The sequence below is a fragment of the Stomoxys calcitrans genome, chromosome 2 (genome assembly GCF_963082655.1).
Source record: "Stomoxys calcitrans chromosome 2, idStoCalc2.1, whole genome shotgun sequence".
Classification (NCBI taxonomy): Eukaryota; Metazoa; Arthropoda; class Insecta; order Diptera; family Muscidae; genus Stomoxys; species Stomoxys calcitrans.
The window spans coordinates 159160471-159177347 of record NC_081553.1 but is presented as its reverse complement, the minus strand read 5'-3'; the positions used below and the strand labels follow the sequence as shown (position 1 = coordinate 159177347).

At 38.1% G+C, this 16877-nt stretch overlaps 1 protein-coding gene across 2 annotated transcripts in view; it reads left to right on the top strand.

Moving 5' to 3' along the window:
* Positions 1 to 16877, top strand: part of LOC106084241 (protein unc-13 homolog 4B) — a 151003-nt gene that overhangs the window by 106648 nt on the left and 27478 nt on the right. For both annotated transcript variants that reach the window (XM_059363533.1, XM_059363534.1), the window contains 4 exons: positions 7349 to 7629; positions 7692 to 7850; positions 13285 to 13650; positions 13721 to 13981. In XM_059363533.1, the coding sequence (XP_059219516.1) occupies positions 7349 to 7629; positions 7692 to 7850; positions 13285 to 13650; positions 13721 to 13981 (1067 nt within the window). The remainder of the gene's footprint in view (positions 1 to 7348; positions 7630 to 7691; positions 7851 to 13284; positions 13651 to 13720; positions 13982 to 16877) is intronic.

Here is a 16877-nt window from a genome sequence, read left to right as displayed (position 1 = left end):
AAAATTGAACCGATCGGGACAATATAGGTATTGGAGAGTAATATGGTATTTGAGTCCAAGTTGCCCATCGGGCCGCCCCAACCCCAAAACTCCCCCAAACAGATATAGATGCAATTTTTACAGGACATCTTTTCCATCAAAAACGGATTTTCGATCGATTTGAATGAAGTTCGAGGAAGAAATAAGCGACATCTTTTAAGCAAAATGTAGATGGTTTTTCGTAAAACTTGGTCAAAATTTATTTATTGAAATATTTAACAACAACAACAAAAGTAGCTTATTGTTTTCAGTAAGTTAGCGCAAAACTCTATTGAAATGAAAGTCGTTTAAAACCAATAGTCCAACACAAACAATACCCTGCTCAAATCATAAAACTAGTGCGAGAGCAATAATGAGCCTAAATGAAAAAAAAATTATCAAAATACTAAAGCTGATTTTCGAAAACTTTCACAATAAAACTAAGATATTCGCAAGATAACCACACTTGGAAGGCTTTGAAAGGAAGATCTGACGTTAAGACCTTTTTTTTATTAATAAATAAAATTATAACTTTATTTGGCATAGTACCTCACAAATGTTGCCAGCATTAGAAGGGGAAAACCACCACTGAAAAAATTTTTCCTGATGGTTTCGCCAGGATTCGAAACCTCGCGTTCAGCGTCATAGGCGGACATGGGAACCTCGGCGCTACGGTGGCCTCCGTTGATTGTAGACTAAAAGTTAATTTTCGATTGATAGAACTGATCTTCTACCAATTAGAAATTTAAGTTTAAACCATTTCATATTAAGCTCCTGACATTTCTTCTTAACATGTTCCTTCCACCGCGATTTTGCATCTAAGGTCCGATGCCAAATTCCGAGATATTTGGCATCGTTCGAGTAAGGAATTTCAAAGATGTCTATATACAACGGTAATTTTTGGATGTGTTTATTTGTAAATCTTATATGTGCTGATTTACTGTGATAAAGTTTTATTCGTCATTTTTCTGCCCAAGTTTTTAAGTTATTCAGAGCTTGCTGTAAGTTATGATTCAGAATCTGCAACTGTCAGAATTGCGGTATCGTCGGCAAAGGTAGCAACAACTGTATTTTGTGGTTCTGGTACATCATAGGTGTACAATAGATATAAAATTGAACCAAGAATGCTCCCTTGTGGTACTCCTGTGCAAATTTTCTTCATGCCTGAATATGAATCTTCCAGTTTTACTCTAAAAAGTCTGTCCTCGAGATACGATTGTAAAAAATCGACATACATTACTGGTAAAACGCCTCTCATTTTTCTTACTAATCCAGCAGACCACACCTTATCAAATACTTGTGATACATCGAGAAATACGACCAAGCATATTTTCTTATTTTCAAAACTTTGTTCAATGATATTTGTTATACGATGAACCTGATCAATAGTTGAATGGGAATTTCTGAATCCAAATTGGTGGTTTGGAATGAGATTGTTCTGATTAATAATAGGCTTCAGTGTATTTAAACATAACTTTTCCAGTAATTTTGACATATTTTGTATATTAGTTAATTTTTAATAAACATGCCCAAAAACAATTGTTTCCAATTAACGAGTAAAGCTAGCGATAGAATATTTCGTAACCGTTGAGTGGAGCTCTCCTCAAAAAATATCTGCATTTCGGAATAGGTACTACATATTACACAAAATTAAGAGGCTTTCAGGAGTGGGCTCAAAATGGACTCCGAAGACCCAACAGCTGCGGTGGTGTCATAAGACCGTGGCATTTTGTCTGCCTCATGCTACGGGTGCCTTGGCACCTGTAGCCGAGAGTAATGTTTCAAGCGCACAAGCAGTCGTCAGACTAACGAAAGAGACGGATAAACCAGAGGGATGCACAGTTCGTCCACAGCCTTTAAGTAAAGGTGTTGTTTTCGATTCCGGTTCAGGTTCTGACAACAATAGCCCGAGAAAGCAATCCGGCAAACGACGAAAGAGACTGAGGAGTATGCACCAGCAACGTAATCGGGCTATAGTAGATGCTGGTAGGGAAAGAACTGACATTCCATCCACTTCTACGAAAGCTGGAAAGAGAATCAGATTTCCCGACCAATACTGCTATACCGCTGAAAAAGAAAATTAACTCCCCGCTTTCAAGTATTCTGAGAAGATCAAGTCAGCCATCCCTCAATAGAGATTCCAGACAGTATCCTACGGAAGGAGACAAAGTCGGATCTGTAACGAAGGAAGTGCGCATGGCCGCTGAGACTCCATGGAGGACTGTGACTCCCAAAAGTACGCCAGGGTCGGGTACAAGGAAGTCTTTTTCAAGATTGGGAAGACTAGGATAGGCAAAGATCCTCATATTGAGACATCAGGCAATGCAGTACTGCCTAGCAAACTACAAGAAGACTAGGATAGGCAAAGATACTAATACTGAACAATCTGGCAGTGCAGTGCAGGGCTGCGGAGTCGAGCAATTTTCCCTGGAGTTGGAGTCGAACAAATTATTTCGACTCCCACTCCGGACAAAATAGAAAAAAAAATTTTCATCAAAAAAAATAATTAGGGTTGCCCAAAAAGTAATTGCGGATTTTTTAACACTTTTTTTCTAAAGCAAGCTAAAAGTAACAGCTGGTAACTGACAGAAGAAAGAATGCAATTACAGAGTCACAAGCTGTGAAAAAAATTTGTCAACGGCGACTATATGAGAAATCCGCACTTACTTCTTGGGCAACCCAATATATCAAAAAAAATCATTAAAATTTTGTCTTTAGAAAAAATTTATTTAAAATCTTGTCATTAGAAAAAATTTCATTGAAATTATGTCATTAGGATTAAATTCATTCTAAAAAAATTAGTTTTCAGATAAAATTTGATTGAAGTTTTGTATTTAGAAAAAAAAATTATTGAACTTTAATCTTTAGAAAAAATCTTATAGAAATTTTGTCTTTACAGAATTTTTATCTAATTATGTCCTTAAAAATAATCTTATTGAAAGTTTTATTTTAGAAAAATTTTGGAAAAATAAAATGTTGTCTTTAATAGCTTTTTTGACAAATTGCCTTTAAATATGTCCTTGAAATTTTGTGTTTAGAAACATTTTTTTTTAAATTTTGTCTTTAAAAAACATTTGATTGAAAATTTCTACATAAAAATTGCATTTCAATTTTGTCTTGAGAAAACACTTTGTTGAAATTGTGTGTGTTTTTGGAAAATTTCCATCAAAATTTTATGTTTGAAAAAAATTTTATTGAATTTGGTATAACAAGACAAAAACTGTTTCATTATTTTAGTGAAAATTGCACTTTTTAGTTTTTTCATATTTATTCTGCATATCCTGTAATGAATATTTAAATATATTAAAAACTAACACACGTTTTTTGAATAAGCTCAGTTTCCGAAGAGTTTTGAAAGCCCAGTTCCCCCTCGGGGGCATTGTCTTTGGCGCTACCCGGGGAAACCGCGTGGATGTGGCAATCACATTTTCATGCCCTCAGGAGTATATTTAATGTGGGCTCCCTTTACACCCATGGTATGATGTACTCATCATCATCCTCCTCTTCATCCTAAATTTTGGATAAAATTGAAAATATGAAAGAAGCTCCGTAGTCTACTCGTTAATACCTTTCATTTGGTACTCATATTGTCTAGGATTAAAGGGGATACAAAATTCTCAAGATCCCGGAGAGCCTTCCCGTTTTTATTTTTTTTACATATTCGTAATCTACTAGCTAATACCTTGATACCCATATTGCCTAGGTTGGGTATCACCCCTATTCTTTAGTGGTGGGTAAAAAATTTAGCATTTTTAAGTGACCGGAGTCTACCCCTGAGTCGAAGTCGAACAATTTGCCTGGAGTCGGAGTCGAGCAAAAATTGCTCGTCTTCGCAGCCCTGGTGCAATAGCAGTAAACTCAATAAAGCTTAACGAACAGGGAGCTGGAGATGAGACCATGATGAGATTCCCAAGAAGCCCATTTACTGGAGGTCCAACGATTGAGCTCATCCAGATAAACCTCCAGCGGAGGGAGACGGCTATACACGCTCTGATGGAGAATATCAGCAATTGAAAGATTCATATTATCTCTATTCAGGAGCCATAGACAACCTAGAATAAAGTTTTTGGACTAAATATATCAACTACCTTTTATTCTATGCTAACACTGGAACTAGCCGGGTGCATGCGTTATTTACCAAAAAAATTTTAATTACAATATATCCTTTCCCCAGAGTTGTCAACATTGAATGCAACCGTACGGTGGAGCATACCTGGAATCACTTTATCTGCATTTCAACTTTCCGACATTCTCAACCACGTTGGATCATTCACTGTGAAAACTTTCCACAGTGAATGATCTTAATACCTACTTTAAAACGAAATTTCGTAAAATTTTTTTCTTAATGGCTGGTACTATGTTCGTTTTCCACCCTTAAAAATCAATTTTTTCGCGATTACATCTTTAAAAAACTTCACAAATAACAATGATAATTTTTTTTTTCATTTTACCATAATTTCTGTGGGAATGTTCTACTGAATGAAATCTGAAGGTTGTTTTGCTTTAAAATCTATTATCTAAAAAAAATAATCGGCGAAAAATATCGAGAAAAGCGAATATAGTACCAGCCTTAAGGCTCGTTCGTTTCACAGTTGAAAACAGATGATAACTTACTACTTTTATTAAAATTGTTTGATAAATTATGAAGGATTGTCGTAATGAACGAAATCTGCAAGCTTTTTTGCTTCTTTTATCTAAAAAAAGTTATCACGAAAAGCGAACATAGTATCAACCATTAAGAGAAAATTTTAGAAGAATGTTGTTTTAAAAGAAAATCTCATTGAAATTTTGTTATTATAAAAAATTTTATTGATAATTTATCTTTAGAAATATAATTTAGGGGGTTATGTGCTGATTTAGACCATACTTGGCACAGTTATTGAAAGTCAATATTAAACGCTATCTACAAAATTTCAGCCAAACCGGATAAGAATTGCGCCCTCTAGAGACTGAAGAAGTCGAATCAGGAGATCTGTGTATATGGCAGCTATATCAAAACATGGACCGATTTGGCCCACTTACAATCCCAACTGACCTACACCAATAAGAGCTTTTTGCAAAAAACTTCAAGCGTCTATCTTCACTCCTTCAAAGTAATCGTGCTTTCGACAGACGCACGGACCGAGAGACAGGCGGACATGAATAGATCGACTTAAAATGTCACGACGATTAAGAAATGACGAAATGAATATTCCCCCATCCTATGGGGGAATAAACTGAAAATCAACTGGACAAAATTCAGAAAACTACTCAGAAGAAGAGTGGGGCAAGATAATTTGAATTGTCCAGCCAAAGAAGACATTGACGACGATGTCAAAAGGATTACGGCTGCAATATTGGGGACTTTCGAAAGTAGTTGTCCTCTTAGAATAAGAAAAGCAACCCAAAAAAAGCCTGGATGACCGCAACATTGGGACAGAGGCGCGCAGACTTTATTTATAACAGATCGCTTCGAAAAAAAGCGGCAGTTTATCGGGATGTGTATTACACGCGGCTCGGGGAATACAATAAGATGATCAGAGCCGGAAAGTGCCTTATGGAAACTTTTCTGCGAACAGGTCGATAGCATTAATAAAGCCGGCGAGATGAAAACTGTTTTCTCAAAACCCATAATCAAACTGAAAAATTAGTAGACGTCATGGGAAAGAGATCAGAGACAACGGAGGACATGGATCTCACGGAAGACGGGACTAATGGAGACACCAGAATTTGGTATAATGAGGTTGATCGAAGTTACCCGGACTTGATGGAATATTTCCGGCGTAACTACAGAAGGAGGCGGGTTGTTTTTATGCGAAACCAAAACCTACAGACCTGTAAGTCTTACATCCTTTCTACTCAAAACCATTGAACGTATTGTGGATACCATAAAAATGTATAGGACATCTAGCGAACAGCACAAATACAAACAGTATGCCTATGTCAAGGGAAGGTCGTTGGAGACTACCTGTATTAGATTGAGCATTAACCAGAAGAATCCTTCGATGCCAAGACGTGCACAGTGGTGATATGTATTGATATCTATGGGGTACCCATGCCTCAGAACCATATAGCAACACGGGTAGTATCAGTGTCTTGTATAGTGTAATCTTCGTCTGTCGAGAGTTGGCCTTGTTTCTACACTGTTTATCTGCTCGGTTGTACAAGGCGTTTTGGGAGTTGAAACCATCCGTTTCTTCTTATCTCCATTTACTGCCAGACCCATTTGCACTGCCTTTCTTTCGATTCTTTGTGGTACTCATGCTATAATTTTCCTCAGTGATGAGTATTCAGTGTCATATCTAACACGAAAATGACGTTTTGTAAGATATGATTCAGTATTTAAAAAAATGAATTTGGAAGATCTCTATGCAGTTTAAACAGCAAGCCCCCATACTATTCTCTATCAAACGCTTGCTTCACATCCAGAAATACTGGGGAATAAATGTTTTTATTGTCCAGCGCTGATTCTGTAACATCTTAAATTCTATGCACTTGCTCCACTGTGGAATGAGCGGTTCTAAAGCCAAATTGATGTGCTGGGATTAATTTCCTTTCTTTAATTATTGGTTTTAGTCTGTTTACCAAGAGCTTTTGAAAGCACTGGCAATAGTGATATAGGCCTGTAAGAGGTCTAGGGAAGATGATGAGGAGTTTGGGCATTTGGGGGCGCGGCTAACAGACCCCGGTACTTAGGTGGGGACACAATACCAGATATGAACAAGTGGTATGGAAAACAACTAAGGATTTTGTAAGTAGCACGGAATTCCTGACATAGATATTCTTTTTCAATGTTCCTTTTTTGTATTTAGAGCGCACAACAAGCCCATTACTGACTTACTTACTTAACCTAACCTAAAGCTAGGCGCTTGAAATTCTGCACAAATATTTCCTATTGGTGTACGTCAGTTGGGATTGTAAATGGGCTAAATCGGTCCATGTTTTGATATAGCTGTCATATGAACCGATCTTCCGATTTGATTTCTTGAGCTTCTAGAGGGTGCAATTCTTATCTGATCTTATACGAATTTTGCACGTAGCGTTTTGTTTTGACGCATGGTCTAAAACAGTTCATAACCTGATATATCTGCCATATAAACCGATCTTCCAATTTGACTTCCTGAGCAGACTTCTTCAGGAAATTTATTTATCGAATTTCCTGATTTTGGTCGTGGTATTTTGCTATGACTTCTAACAGCCACGACAAGTATGGTCTATAGCGCTTTATTACTTGATATAAATACATTTATTACTTGATATATATAAGATTCGCGCTTTATGGTTGAAACATACATAAAATTGTTTGCTTTATGGTTTAAACATACATACAATTTTTTGTAATTTATTTTAGGCAAAAGTCTTTGTCCCAATGAAGAATTGGCAGTTATGCATTTCCATGGTTGGTTTATGCCCGGAGTTACCCATTGGTTGTCGATTTCTATCGTCAAAGCCTTGAAGCGAATTGAGAAGGCTATTGAGTTGGATGAGTTGAAAGCAGTCGATGAAACAGTCAAATATAGCTCGTCGGCCGTTGATACCATATCAATATTTTATCAGATTAAAATGTTTTGGGATCAATTGGATTGGCCCGATGCCGAAGGATCCTACACATTCGTAGCCAAAATAGTGGATGTAATATATTAGCTTAAGTTCTTATCGGTACAAAGCAATAATGCTATTTATTTTTATTTCAGGATATTTGTCGTTGCTGCGTTTTTTATGCCCAAAGAATGTCACGGCGTGTTGAAGCCCTTACTAGTGGTGACGTCGAGTTTTTCCACGTATCTACCGAGTGGTGTTTAGCCATCAACAACATTGATTACATAAGACAAAGTCTGCCGTCATTCCTTAAGGTAATTAATCCTAGTATAATATAAGTATAAAATTGAGTTAGTACAAAAACTTTCCTGAAATGATGTTTAAAAAAGTTATGACATTTTGTTAAAGTTTTTCGCAACAATACTCTGCTTAATAGACTATTTTCGCCCGAGTGAAGTCAGTACTAGGCTTAAAGGGCGGTCTGCAGCTCAAACAAAAATTTGGTTGCTATAGGCAACCAAACCAGTCTGCCATCAGACTCCCTTAGACATTTTCGTTCATTGTGATGCCACAGGAACAGAAAAAGACAGATGCCTTCTAGTTCCAACCATTGAACCCTCCAAATTGCTTTAAAAAGCCCAATAACTTGCGAATGTTCACATCCGCTAAATCAGACAGGTTCTCAAAGAAATGAGAACCTAAAGTGGAACTCCTTCTAACTAGTGTGGGACACACACAGAAGGTGATCTATAGTCTCTTCTTCCTCGATATCCCTACAGCTTCTGCAAAAGTCGTTGCTGGCAACCTTCAGTCTGTCAGCACGTTTTCCGATTAGACAGTGAACTGTCACGACGGACACAACGACTGAGACGTCTGTTCTAGCCAACGACAGCGAAGCAGTAGACCTCTTCAAGTCTAGATGAGGCCACATAGTTTTGGAATACTCACGGCCCCCTTTTTGTGACCCTCTATCATTCGTTGACCTTCGGGCCTGGTCCTGAAAACTTAGCTAATATGTCGCCAGAGGCATACCCAAAGATTCCAGTGTCCCTGGAGTGTGTAAGGTATTTCTTAGTCTCGCAAGCTTGTCTGCTTTAGAATTCCCTAGGATATCTTTGTGGCCCGTTCTTTGTGTATGTGGACGTAAAGTTCTTTGACTCCATGTGTTAGCTACCGAATATTTTATTTTGAATGTGAATTATACCGGGTCTAATAACCAATAGATGGCATTCATCGAAAAAATCATATGATTTTGATGTTTTAGCCATGATTGATAGACAAGTGCACATGTGATGCATAAACCCTTCCTTTCGCCAATACTTGCTGTGACACCCATCTAACAGGCTTCTTAAGTGCAAATTTCTGCAAATAAGATGCCATTGGACATGGACTATGATGTCGCAAAGGAGGAATCTTCAACATCTCAACATAAACGCAATCAAGGCAGAATAAGGAGGTTGCAGCGAGTCCAAATGGCATTGAAATCTCCGATCTAAGGAAACGATTAAAGAGACTTAAGCGGACAGACGACAACCCATTTGGCATTCTAAGTATACTTTCTCAAGTGGATTTTGCACCAACATCTACTGCAGCTATTGAAGCCATCCAATAGCAATAAAAACAACAACAACAATGACGGTGAAACAAAACCAAAATGGTGTCCGCGATTTTTTTTTTTTTTTTAACGTTAACATTAAAACCCTTGTTGACTCCTTAAGGGAAACCATACCCCGAAATAAAGGATATAAAGGAAGAATTGGATGAATTTGTCCCGGACACTGTCGCAAATGTTGCAATTTACAAAACTTAAAGAAACTGTAATACCGGCCTTTTATTGGTATTCTTATTTACGGGTTAGAGCCTGTCCAATATTTCTGATATTAAGGGCCTACAAAGTCTCCTGGGAAAAGCTGAGGAGAAAAGATTCTAAAATACAATGCTGACGGTGTTAACTCTGGGTTACATCGTAAAAAATTTTAATTCGACGTACAAATGTGTCAAATGTGAAAAGAAACACGAGCCTGGAGAGTGTCAACGCACTAAGGAGGATTCGTTGGATCCTTATTGTACCAATCGTGGCCCACCCAGCAAACTAGCGGGTATGTCCACCGTATAAGAAATATGTTGCTGGCCGCAAGCAAAGAGTAGGCAAGGTAGTTGAAATTTTTCAAACTCTTTAATTCGCGTCCTGTACATCACACTGTTCAGCAACAGAAACCACTTGTCATTGATCAATTCTTGAAATTAGCTTCTCTATTTTTGAACCTGAAGAGTTGACTCTGGAGCAACTGATCAATTTTGTTTTATCGGAGTATTCAAATATGCCAAAGACAAAGGTCAAACCCGAGTTTTTGCGCCTGTTAAATAAAGTGCGAGTTTATTATGGACAATAGGTTCTTAGAGTTTCTGACTTGCAATGTAAGTTTTCTAGTTGATGGTAGTCATCAAATTGATCTTAAGAACTGCCTGCATCGGAGTAAAATAAATTTGGCTTCATTCAAGAGGGTCATCTGAAAAGAAATAGAAAAGCGACCAATTTGGGAGGCTAGGAACTACCTTACACATTCTAGGGGAACTGTCTTTAGGATCAGGCCCGATATCAACGGATGATAAATGGTCACAAAGTGGCGGCTGTGAGCATTCTAAAATTATGTAGCCTTATCTAGACTTGAGGAATTCTACCGCTTTGCTGTCACTGGCCAGAACAGACGTCTCAGTCATTGTGTCCGTCATGACAAGCCACTGTCTGATCGGAAAACATGCTGACAGACTGAAGGTTGCCAGTAACGACTTTTACAGTAGCTATAACATTTTCAATGTTATAGAAAATGCTCCCACATCTCATCATCATATGGCTTACCTAAGCATCACAATCCGAAAAATAGATGTGAGCATGCGCAATTATACGCTCACACACTCTGCCAAGTTAAAGAGATACAAGAGATGAATAAGTCAAACGAATTATATTTTCATGTAACATAGCATCTTTAGCTATAAACGAATCATTTTTGGTTTAAAAGAAGTTTTAAATTTTCGCTTAAAAGACCCATCCTTTAGAAGTAAAATTACAAATATAATACAGCCCTATTCTGAATTCCCTATTCTGAACAATTCCCTAGGAGTTTAATCCCTACTCCCTTTTCCCCTATTCTGAATAACAATTTACTGAGAATTTTTTCCCTAATCCCTTTTCCCTTATTCTAAACAAACTTCGAAAAAGGGAAATTTCCCAGGGAAAAAAGTAACTATTCTGAATCGATATAAAAGGGAGAATGAGGCGATAAAACTTGGGAAATATTCCCCTAAACAAATGAAAGGGAGTTAGGATAAAAAATTATGAATTTTATTGTTTTTATAAAAAAATGGTACCACTTCTAATTACTTACGAACAACTTAAAAAGTATGAAATTAATTTTCACTTTCAGCCCATTTCTGAAAACTCCCAGGGAATCATTTTTTAATCGAATAAAATCCTCCTATTCTGATTGAATGGGGAGAGAAAAAATATGGGAGAGGAAATTTCGAATTTTCGAAAACAGCTGTTTTGCTTCAGCTGTTTTATTTTGGCTAAACATTTGATTGTTATTTTTTGGAAAAAAGAACATAAAATGGAGAAATAAGCAAAAATATGTTATAATGGTTGCTAAAAAAGTTTACAAACATATTTAGTGTTGCTTTTGTAATGTTTCTTTTAATTTTTGTATTTTAATAATGCACAATTATGGCCTACAGCTTGTTACCATATTTCTGTGTTGTGATAACAACTTTCCGTCTTCATATAAACAATCGTTGGCTAAATTAGATGCTTCCAGAGTAGTCTGGTGGACAGATAAATAGATTAATTGTGTCGTGTTGTCCCTGGCTGCATGCGGGCACACATCCTGCATGTTGGCGTTTTCCCTTACCAAAAGGAGTTAAGGAGGAGAATAGTAATATAGAGGATTGTTTCTCCTTCGTCGTCATAAATGCTGTGGTGGTCTATCTGATGCGCCGCTTTATCTAAAGTTCTACTTTTATGGAACTAGAACTTGAAGATCTAATCGACATTTCCTGGCCGGCCGCTTTTCATGGTGGTTGGGACGGCTCCTGGATATAATGCTGCCGAAAAGCGACCTATGGATTTATTCCTATTCCTGTGGAGTAAATGCTGCCAAATGTGGCGCCAAGTATCTTTGAATAATTGCCCACGAACATTCCATTAAGAAACAAGCAGAAGACTTCTTGGACATCATTGAGTGCCGCCCGATTCTACTTGAAGCTCAATGATAAGGGACGTGCTTTTAGTATCGGACTCGGAACGAAGTGCTAATAAAATTGAAAAACTTAAGAAAATCTTCTATGGTGGGTACATGACATATTTAAACCGGGAGAACCTAACAAAATTTGTACTTGATTTTGATGAAAACCAACCCTTTCTGAATAACAATTCCCTGGTAGTTTATTCTCTACTCCCTTTTCCCCTATTCTGAATAGGTTCGAATCCTGGCCGGGCTCTGCCGAATTTTTCATTTTTCAAGTTTTTTGCCTGTTAGGGCGAGATCATTAAATTTTACAATTTTTGTTTGTTTCTCTTTCGAGACGAGCTCAATGATCGGAGATGCATTTATTTTTGTGTAATGGCAGACATTCTGTATTTCGGCCAGAATTCGAACCTGGGCACACGGAGGAACAACGTTAGCTATTGCCGTTGTCTTAGCGTTCGAAGCCATCAATACAACTTCCAACAGATGATCAAAATCATGTGTGGTACGGAAGAAGTGTAATTTACCACAGACAGAATGTCTGCCATTACACAAAAATAAATGCATTGGAAAAAGTACAGCTAATTTTGTATGACTTCAGATCTTGGATTCTGCATGTATGTATGCAAAATACTACTGCATATCCCAAATAACTGATGGTACAATTTCAAATTTGCATTAAAATCCAGACTCTACTTATTATATAAAAAAATTGCCGAAACACTTGGACTCACACGTAAAACATCAACAATTTATGACCGCCGATTTTATGATATACCAATGGAAACCCTATTGCATCTTCAAAAAAAAAAAATATACAAGGAGGGCTAGATCTGAAATTGGTCACACTGTTCTCAAACGTTTGTTGGAAAATAACTATTTCGCAAAAAGTCCAAGATTAGTACAAATGCTGACCAAGAAGTATACAATTACATGCTTTTATTTCGCTAGTAGACATTGATTTTCTGATTGAAAACTGTAGGAACATACTGTGGACCGACAAATGTATAATTGTATTATTTGTTGGAACAGGGTCTAGAGAGTCGTCAGCCGACCTACCAAATGCATAGTAAAAATCACACTTTACAAAAAAAGACAGTCAAACATGGTGGGGCGAATGTATTGATTCGTTGGAGCATTTTGTACAACGGTATAGGTCCAATAATGAAATATAAGACATTATGGATACTACGACTTAGAAGTAAGTAATGTTACATTATGCAAACTGGAATATGCTTCTGAAATTGGTATTGTAATAAAATAATGACTGGAAACATACTAGTAAATTGGCAAGTGGTAGTTTCAGGTCAACGGGGTTCAGGATAAGCTGTGCCATGCTCCGTCTCATGTCATCAATCCCATCGAACATTTATGAGGAGACATTGAAATTATACTTTTTCTTTTTTATTCATATACTTTTATAAAATAATTTATTGTTGTACAATTTTGAGAATTGATTAATAGTGTTAATATGCATGTTTAAAAACAATTTTTTTCTGTTATCTAGGAGTTGGGCACAGAGAGGGTTATAAAGCGATTGGCTGAATATCGCACAACATTAGAAGCAGAAAGGTGTGAATTAACTATCAAAAACGTGATTGATAACGCTCTGGATACAGAAAAAAACCAAATTTTAGAATTAATAGACATTTTAGCACAAAAAATGTCTCCACCATTACGGCGATTCCTGGCTGAAGGAGCCGAAGTTCTGCATGAGGACTCCAATTCAATGGAGCGACTTATGATATATTTAGAAACTTCATTGGGAACCCTTTACAATACGTTAAACGAATACAATTTTGCTCGAACGTTTGAAGCTATTTGGACACAAATATCAGGCATTATGTATGACTTAATTCATTCGAATCTCGAAGTAAGTATGATTATTAATTTCAACAATTTAACCAATAATACCCGCCAATTTATTTTTTTCTGCATTTTAGAAACGTCGGCCTCCGGCTTTTTTTAAGAACCTGCATGAAACGTTGAGAGTAATGATTTCATACTTCAAAACGGGTGCCATATCGACATGCGACAACGGGGCGTTGACTGAAATTGAAAGAATTTTAGAGCTCCACAGTTTTGAAACTGCAGATCTAATTCATCAGTATTATTTAGAAAGATTAGGTTGCCAGAAAGAAACTACGAACTCCGCTTATGGACAACTAACTATTAAGGGCAGATTCGTGGACAACGGTTTGGAGGTAAGAAAGAATTTGCCACATATTTAATCTGCAAATACCAGAAGGCAGACATTGTCACTTTATAAACAATGTCGGTTTTCCTCAAATTATAACCAAGTAATCAGAGCGTCCCAACTGTTTCCAAAAGCGGAAACACAACTCTTACGAAACGAAGCATAATTGATTAAAAATTTAAACTAAGTTAGTTTGTTGTGGAAATCTTAGACTCTATATTGTTTGAACCGTTAAGTGGAGCGGAATATTCTGTAATTTGTAATAGGTAGTCATTTTTGGAAAAAAAAAGAAATAATTCACTAAAGAATAGTTTCAATAGTGTTATCCATTAGGCGGTTGATGATCTGCGCCTGTTTCAGCCTGGAATAAAGCTTAGAATTGACTTCAAAGAACCAACAGCTGCGAGTCAGGTCATAGCATGTTGTCTGCTACAGAGACCTCGACTGGTGGAGTGTCTGCTCCAGTCTCCACTAGCCGACATACGGCTGGTCAGCAGGGGCTTTGACGAAGACACTCGGTTCCAGTCTTAGGACAAGGCCGAATATATTCTATCTATGCATGCCAATTTGCCGATGGCTTAGGCAAATAGACTTGAGAGACTTGGTGCGAATGATCTTTAAACTTTCAATGATAAATCCCTTAATTGGACTCGGAGATTCGCTGCACCGGATACCCCAAAGACTACCTCGTGTAGGTTCGGACACGGCACCGCTGTTAGCCAAAAAGCTGTGCTCACCTGGAGGGCATCCCATGCCCATGAGAACTAAGGCGAACAATAGTAATATGGACCCATATAGAATAGAATATAAATATAGAACCTTTGCTAATGTCGCTATGTACAGCTTGGTCGTGGTAGTTGTCGACAAGGGAGAAGAATAGATGCATAGCAGCTTGTGAAGCATCAAAGAAGTAGTCGTCTACACCGCAAGTATCTAGTGTGCTGAGGAAGAGTGGTTACACTGCTTCTCAACTGCCCCTGGATTCATAAGGAAACTCATCATCATAAGGTTGAACGAATCTTTTGATGATAACTTCTGGCAGACTCAGAAAAGAGGCTAACGTAACAGTGGTGGAAATTCAGAATTCTGTCTATGATACGGTTTCTGCAGATAGGTTAGGTTAAGTTGAAAAGAGGGTGCAGATATTAATCCGCCCTATGCCACTATGGACATACTCCTAAGTCAGTAATCGACTTGTGTAACTTCGATTTTGTAAGTAGAACGGAATATGTTAGGTATTCCGTGCTACTAACAAAATCCTTAATTGTTTCCATGCCACTCCACTAAATTGGTTCATGTCTGGTATAGTGTCCCCACCTAAGTGCCGGTATCTGTTAGACGCAAAAGCAGGGCAATGACAAAGGAAATGCTCCAACGTCTCATCATCTTCCCCGCATGCCCTACACATGCTATCACTTGCCGCACTGATTTTACATAAGTTAGCTAGTGCACCAAACTACTGAAGCGTAAGTAAGTATTGGTCTAATCACGTTTCTGTAGACCCAGTGGACTATCCTCGGATTCAGGCCCCATTTCGGGCCTACGGCCCGTCTACATAGTACCCAACATCTGTGAGCCTTCTCAGAACGCTCATGAATGTGACACTTCCAATTCAGTTTCCTGCCCAAGATCACACCTAAGTATTTGACCTTGTCAGATATCGAAATCGTCCTTTGAGGAAACATGGTGCGTTAAATTGGCCCACCTTTGTCTTCTTCGTGAACAAGCCCATTTCAGTTTTTTCTGGGTTAACATTGAGACCTTTGGGTCTAGCCCAGTCATTTGCCATATGCAAGATCTTTTCGGCCCTTCTGCATAGCTGGTTCGGATCCTTACCCCTTAGAAGTATTTTAACATCGTCTGCGTAGCAGACGTGTTTGAATCCCTCCTCAGTCAGCATCCGTAATAGGTCTTTTATGGTGGTCACTAATAGAAGTAGCGATAAAATGCCCCCTGTAGCGTGCCTTGTGCCACTTTCTCCCTTATATTTATATCATGGGACACATAATTTATCCACCTGTTCCTTAGCAATTGGTTTATCCAGTACCTAAGGACCCGGTAGTGGTATAGGGATTCGAACAGTGTGTCGGTCCGCACATTGTTAAAAGCCCCCTCGATATCAATGCATGCCGCCAGTGTGTACGTTTTGTAATCGAAGGATTCTTCTATTTTATGCGGGCGTCTGCACCAACCTTCCGTTGAAATAGACATGCTGTTTGTATTCGAGCAGTTCACTGGATGTCCTACTCTTTACCATGGTGGGCACAATACGTTCCATGGTTTGAAGTAGAAAGGACGTAAGGCTTAGGGGTCTGTAGGCCTTTGGCGTCGCATTACTTGCCCTGCCGGGCTTAGGTATAACACCACCCTTGCCTCCTGCCAGGCTTTCGGAGTATATGCAAGTCCTAGTCACGCTGTGAAAATAGTTGCCAGATGAGGCGCCAGATAGTTTGCCGTTTTTTGTAGTAACGCCGGAAATATTTCATCAGGTACGGGTGACTTAAATGGTTTTAAGCTTCTTAAGGATTTCTTCACCATAAATTCCATAATAATAAACCTTTGATCAACATCATTATTCCAGGATTCCGGTGTCTCTGTCGGTCCCGTCGTATCCTGCGGAAATGGTTTTTCATCAAAAGCCTCAACATGTTGTCTCTGCTCTCACTCCCATGTCGTCTACTACCATTTCAGTTTGGACATGAGTTTTTGAAATAAACTTTTTTTCTTGGCGGCGTCATTAAGGCTATCGACCTGTTCGCTGAAAAGCTTCCAGGAGGCACATAAATTGTGTCGCCCAAGTCTTCTTCTTCTTCCATGAAGACCCTCCAATCCTGAATCTCATCGTTTAGATTTGCGAACATATCGTCACATCTAATACCTCCTATTAACAAAGTTATCATTTT